Below are 7,015 nucleotides of genomic sequence, written 5' to 3'. Positions count from 1 at the left end.
CTCGAGCACAGTTTTTTAAAGGACTCGGACTTGACACGGACTCGGATGCATTTTTCTCGGACTTGACTCGGACTCGAGCCTTTCGGACTCGGAAAATATGTCCGAGTCCAGGGACATTTGACGGAAATGTCACTGATTCAATGCATTATCACAAAAGTGATATTCAGTATTTTGCATGTGTTTTTAAGTCTTGTCCAGTACTTGAAAGCCGACGGGTTTCTGTGCTCACACACCGAAAGCGTGCTCACAGAACGTGCCTCTCAGTCAGTGTGCGAATGCAGAGTTTGCTTTCGCTTAAGTTCTCTTAATTTCTGTTATTGCTACACACTTACACTAAAAGTTATGTCAAAATGCCCATCTTGGAGACTATTCATGTAAATGCAGTTGGTTTTGTTTTAAGTGAACTTGAACAGTTGGGAGAAATACAGATGTGTCAAAATATTTGATCTATGTGTCAGATCTTAAAGCAACAGCGTAACCTGCAGCCGTCGACTGCGTCATAAATGTTAATCAAACAAAAGAAAAGGAGAAAACCACTCACTGCTCTTGACTGAATTACTTAATCACTTTAATAAGAATAATCTATATTTAATGTATACAGTGAAGATTATTTTTACATTTATTACTTCATGAAATGTCTGTAGTAGGCTATTTCTAGAAGCCTTTACTAGGCTACTATCTGAAAAACTTTTAAAAACTATTTAATTAGTATTTTTGAGTAATATATTTATTAATCATTTAGCTTGTAAGTAATACTTGGAGTGTTTACTTGCCTACAGTAAGCTTGAGAATGTTTTATTACATTAGTTTATTATTTTTTGCTTTTGTATTAGTGGCAGTTTCTAGCTTCAAAGAAAAATCATTTTTCTAACATATTTGCGGCAATAGTTTTTATGGGTCCAAAATCACCTTGGGTGTGCATTATTTTCTAATAATTTAACAGCCCGTCATCAATTATTCCTTACATAATGTCATTTATTGTAATTAATGTAACTATAAATGCATTCAAAAATAAAACAGGTGTGAGTTGGCTGTGACTTATGTAAAGTATATGTAGGGATTTTATACAATAGAGGTTTGCTTTTGTTACATTTAAATGGACATTGCGTTTTTGTATTTGTAAAGATTAGGTGGACTCGAACCAAACACTATACAATATTACTGGTTTTGTTGTATTTTTGATTAAACAAATGCAGCATGGTCATTATTTTCTAATAATTCAACGGCCCGTCATCAATTATTCCTTACATAATGTCATTTATTGTAATTAATGTAACTATAAATGCATTCAAAAATAAAACAGGTGTGAGCTGGCTGTGACTTATGGAAAGTATGTAGGGCTTTTATACACAGTGTGTGCCATTGTACAGACTAGGTTTATCCCTCACAGCCTCATTTTCATCCAAGAAAAAAAATCTAAATGCCCTGTCTAAGGGGTCCGTATACTTTGGCCGTATACCGTATATACATTTTTTTTTTTAACCCAGAAATTAAAATGCAGTTTCTTCTTTAATGGTTCAAACACTGATGAATAGAATAAGCAGACACAAACTAATTTTGATTATTCAAAATTCATATTTCATTAAAAATCGTAAAAATTATATAAAGCTTGTTTTTTATTGAGATAAAAGGTGCATTTTCTGCTCTTAAGGTCCCATTCACCAAGATACCTACTCCTTTGCCCCCACCCTTGAATTTATACATTTACTTTAACGATGAATAAAGTCAAGTCCCACCCTTTAATTTTTCACATTCTCAAAACCTGTTTCACTCTAAAATATGTCACAATACATAAATAAGTTCAGCTATAACTTCTGTTACATGACTTTAAGTTTGCTAAGCAAAGCAGGACACTAATTATTAATCGAAAATCAAAATGGCAAGATACAATAGAGGTTTGCTTTTGTTACATTTAAATGGACATTGCGTTTTTGTATTTGTAAAGATTAGGTGGACTCGAACCAAACACTATACAATATTACTGGTTTTGTTGTATTTTTGATTAAACAAATGCAGCATGGTGAGCATAAAAAAAAAATCTTACCAACCCAAACTTCTGAACGGTAGTGCATATTATCAGCATAACAATGGAGTAAAACATTTAAATGAAGAATAAAAAACATGAATTTCAAAATGTCTTAGTATTTGGTTTGTCCTTCTTTTGCTTTAATGACAGCAGCAATCAAGCTGCGTGAACTCCACCATTTTCTGTTAAACCTGATAATCATGTTCTCCAGCATGATTTGAGATGATCTAAGGAGCATTTTGAACTTCAATGGAAGCAAGAGTCAGGGTGACAGTAACAAGCCACACTAAGACTGCTTTGATCCTGCTCAATACACTGAATAAGGTTCACAGGCCGTTCCTCCTGCCCTCTATCAGACACCTTCTCACTCACGAGAAGCGCTGTCCGACCCTGCCGCAGAGCCGGTGACTGGGGGTGGAGCCCCAGGGCCTGGGCGGGGCTCTGGAGGGGGTGGAGCAATCGGGTCCACTATGATGTCTAAATCAGAGACCTTCCAGGGGCCGGGAGGCTTTCTCACTCCATCTAATCCCCCCCACAAATCCCACAACATCAAAGTACAGGGACAGGAAAGAGAAAAGAGACACACACACATACACGTATGCACAGCACAGAGCAGAAACGACACAAGAGGTTAGAAGTGAAGAAAATGAGAAATCAACTTCATAAACAAACAGCAACTGAAGAGAGGGAACTCACAGCAGGAAGTGATAGGATACATGCTGTGGTCTATAAAAGAAGTACCAAACCACTTTATTTACATTTATGCATTCAGCAGATGCTTTTTTTCCTACGTGACTTTCTTTCTAGGTATATATTTAATTAGCTTATGAATTCCTTGGGAATCGAATCCATGACCCTGGAGTTGTTAGCAACATTCTCTACTGTTTGAGCAATAGGAATGCTGTAGCACTCAATCGAACACCCTTGTAGGAGCTAGTCTCAGTCTTATTAAGCCCAAATTATACTTTGGTTTTAACTCATACACTAGGTAGCGTGCATGACATAAATTTCATCATCAGCATATGTATGTGCATACTTCCAACCACACTTTTTTAGTTGGTCCACAAGGTGGCAACACTAGCCCTGGCCATTGTTTCACTGTCAAAACAGAAATGAACAAGTCAGGACAACAACAAACTACTTGAGACTGCAACAACAACAACAGATGCCTGTGTTGATGAATGCTTGTCTGAGGGGGCTAAGAGAGACCTGCAATTTTAGTTTAACAGAGTACAAAGACATTTTATCAGTCGTAACTCCTAGAGAGAAACAGGGCAGACAAAGGACAAATATGAAATTTTCTAGTATGTATGCATCAAGTGCCTATGTTCATGCAAGGATACTAAACGCAGTATATGCCGTTTAGATTTACGCACACACTACGTGTTCACATCAAAACTTAAGTATACTTTGGGCTTTAGACACAAATCCCGCTTTCAAACTGATTTACTGCCTGGCTGCTACACAGTTCATCACAAAAATCATGCTGACATGAGACCAGTGGATGGAAATTTTTTTTTTGAGGAATAACTAGTTACTGGATTTGTCAGAGTTCAAAAGATCATCAGATCCTTCAAAAAGTTTTTTTGTTTGAGGCAAGTTATGGCAAGCATAACTATTGTTTTATAAGTTGTGTCTGTCAAATAACTGGTGCTTGTTACTTTTGGGTGATCAAATGCTCTAAGAGATGGTTGCAGCATTATTTGAATACACTTCATTGTTTGCTGGTCTATTAACATAATCAATTGAACAAACATCAAGCGAGAACAAAATAAAATGTGGTTGTTTACTTTAAATGGCTAAGTGTGCATTCTTTGCAGGAATCAGCTGACTTGGCTGATAAGTCTGGATGTGCAAGACTAAATGTAGACCTACGTACAGACTGATCAAAACTGATCAAAGCAGTGATAATTGCAGGTAAATGTTAATATACTCCAAATTTTCTATGCTGATTCACAATGTAGGATTCAAATACATAGACAAAAAGGGTACCATTTATTTGGCACCATCTCATTCCAAATAAATGTTTGACATTATCATGTAGACGTCAGTGTTTATGGACTGACCTGATTTGGAGCAGGCATGGTTGGCTGGGGTGTTAACACCCAGTGACTGAGGTTTGAGAGGTTCAGGGGGCACTACATAACTCTCCTGCCTGCCTGGTACCGGGACCTGGATGTAGGGTCCCACAGCAGCCACACGGCCGGTGTTTCCGGGAGCCGGCTGGGGAGAGGGAGGACCGTTTACTCTATTCAGCTGCAGGAAGGGGGAAAAGGAAAAAAGGGCAAAAAAGGAAACAAAAGAAAAAAGGAAATTAGCTTAGTTGAAATGTAAAATCTTTCACAAGCTCCAGGTTTGGTCTCTAGATGTCTGGTTTCTGAACAAGATTTTAAACAAATTAAACTAGGAAGCGTGACTGAGTGATGCAAACTCCTGGCCTTACTGGAAGGTTTTCTTTTTGACGTGCCTCAGCTTTTCTCTTGTATAGTCGATCTCTGAGCTCATTGATACGCTTGTCCATCAGTGTCACCTCCACATTTCTCTTATTCAACAGCTCTTTCTGCTGCTGAAGTTTACTGTTCTGCTCCTGATTCAGCTTATTGCGTATCTGATTGGGAAAAAAACAGCAAAGTAATGATCAATATTATAACTGATAGAAATGACAGGCACATACTAGTAACACAGACATACACAGAATAATAAACAATCAATATCTATGGATATAGCTGACTCCATGTTTCTATACCACAAACATCATACGTTTTTAACTAATTTTAACAGCCAAAAAAAATTTTCTGGTGTCATTTATACATTTCACACCCTACTTTTGGAAAGGGTCCTATATCAAAACCAGCAGAATTTTGTTGCAATATACAACATACTAAAAAAACTGCATTATTAAAAGTGGTCAAGGTTCTTTTAATATTTTATGGTGAAAAATCACCCACAACAAATCTCTTGTATGAAATTAAACTCTTGAGTTGAGTGTGTGGTCATACCTGCAGCTCCTGGTACAGTTTGCGGAGCTCCAGGGCAGCGGTGCCAGTGACCTGACCTCCGAAGGTCTGCAAGCCATTTAGTTTGCCTCTCCTCAGGTCCTCCAGCTGCTGGCTGAGCTGATCCACCCTCAAGACGGCTGCCTGCAGCTCTGCCTGCTTGTCCTGGAACAGCCCGCTGATGTGCTCGATCTCTGCGGCTAACAGACCACAGCTGAGTTATACACACGCAAACTTGCGTGCAAACACAGGCATACATGAGCCGACATACTTTCTCTATTACTATAGGATTATTATTTAATGTTCAATGAAAATGTAATGTGTGGCTGCACATGTTGTACAGGAGCTCTTGCATAATGCAAAACTAGCAGGCTGAACAGATATATTCTATACAGTAAAATTGACTTTTATTGATTTCACCATTTGTCAACAACATAATACAGCCTAAATGCTGGCACAACATGAATAAACCACCCAGCTGTGGGTTAAAACTGAAAAAATCTTAACCATTCTGCAATAAAGTACTGATAACAATCCACAAAAATCAAATTTTAAACACAGCCCTTAAAAGACTCATCTCCAGCGTAGTGGACAATCCCATCTGGAGTTGCGTGTGTGGGAGTATTTGGCATTATGTGAGATCATTACGATTCACAAACTAGCAAAGACCTAATCCTGACCTTATGGCATGTGTTTTTATGTGTGCATGTGATCACACTTGCAGTTGTAAGCTTACTGCTCTCTCACATGCAAACGCTTACATGAAGCAATCTGGCTTTATACAGCCACGCAAAATAGCCACATCACAATCGCTAGCAGCGTTTCTACTTGGATGATTGCTGAAGTCAGGTTGCCATATGGAGACATACACAGGTTGCCATTGATGACTTTGCTGTAGTCCACTTGGCCCCTCATGGCACGGATCTTCTTGAGTTTGGCTTCCTGACTCTCCACCCTCTCCTTTAACCTCTGTAGTTTCTCGGTCTCAGACACAGTCTGCTGCTGCCGTCGCTCCTGCTGCTTCAAATAGCGCAACCGTTGCTCCTACGGACAGAATACATAAAGAACATGAGCATACAAAAAGATCTGGGGAAAATGTAAATAAAACATTGCCAGGGACATTTAAACAATCTACAGTATCTCTTTATTTTACACCTCCGTGATGTGTTTTCTTCATTAAATGCAAAAACTACATATATTGTGTCCATCACACATTTGTCAGTATTTATGATATGTTGATTGCCGCCGCTGCAGCAGGTTTTGAAGAGCTGATCAGACAGTGTGAAATATCTGACACGGTTCCATTACTCAGCGTAATTTATGGACTCAAAGTTTGGAGAAACAAACTACATGGTAGTGTTATCATAAATATCTATATTTTGATAGCGCCGTAAATGGACCAATAAAAGCCCTGATATCTGAAACGGGAAAAGCCGCCGCTTTTCCAAGCTGCGTCTCTCTTTCCTCTCCGACAGTGAGTTTGACACGCATCCGCCTCCTGTCAATTACAGTCTGAAAGTCCGCACGAGATTGCAGGTATTCCGCATAATTTTAATCATTCCCGCGCAAATGTGGCGGGTGCTTTATTGTAACATATGAACACAGTCATGTAATTGCAGAAAACTGGATGCAAGCTCTCAAATAGGCCTAACTTATACAAATGAACTGCCTGTCCCCTCACTCCGATATTGCTTGTGAGCAGACTGTGCAATCACGATCTCTCCATGCTTTAAGCAGAAATTATTTCTCTTTGCTCCTGGATTAAACGTTGTCAAAAGTTATCAGAATAGATCCACGCCTGACCGATGAAAATCCTACTGGAAATGTTATTGGCTGTAAGTGAAATGCACCGGAATGTCTTTCAACAATCAAAGATTGAACTTTAATTTCTTATGTATGTAAGTTTATGCTAGAAATGTTTTGGAATGGGATATTTGTCTGATTTGTACATATACATATCCTAGTCTGCCTAACTGCATCACTACATTGTACA

General features: G+C 38.6%; 1 protein-coding gene across 1 annotated transcript in view; it reads right to left on the bottom strand.

The window, feature by feature from the left end:
• Window positions 1-6,066, bottom strand: part of LOC107755206 (apoptosis-stimulating of p53 protein 1-like) — a gene marked incomplete at its 5' end in the record, with an annotated part of 16,013 nt that extends 9,947 nt beyond the window's left edge. The window contains 5 exons of the mRNA XM_016571925.1: window positions 2,399-2,548; window positions 4,093-4,282; window positions 4,470-4,634; window positions 5,026-5,222; window positions 5,892-6,066. Of these exons, the coding sequence (XP_016427411.1) occupies window positions 2,399-2,548; window positions 4,093-4,282; window positions 4,470-4,634; window positions 5,026-5,222; window positions 5,892-6,066 (877 nt within the window). The remainder of the gene's footprint in view (window positions 1-2,398; window positions 2,549-4,092; window positions 4,283-4,469; window positions 4,635-5,025; window positions 5,223-5,891) is intronic.
• Between the last annotated feature and the right edge of the window lie 949 nt (window positions 6,067-7,015).

This window comes from Sinocyclocheilus rhinocerous, unplaced genomic scaffold, assembly GCF_001515625.1.
Source record: "Sinocyclocheilus rhinocerous isolate Xijiao unplaced genomic scaffold, SAMN03320098_v1.1 scaffold562, whole genome shotgun sequence".
Taxonomy (NCBI): Eukaryota; Metazoa; Chordata; class Actinopteri; order Cypriniformes; family Cyprinidae; genus Sinocyclocheilus; species Sinocyclocheilus rhinocerous.
Note: the sequence above shows the minus strand (reverse complement) of the source record. Positions and strands in the feature narration are given on the sequence as shown.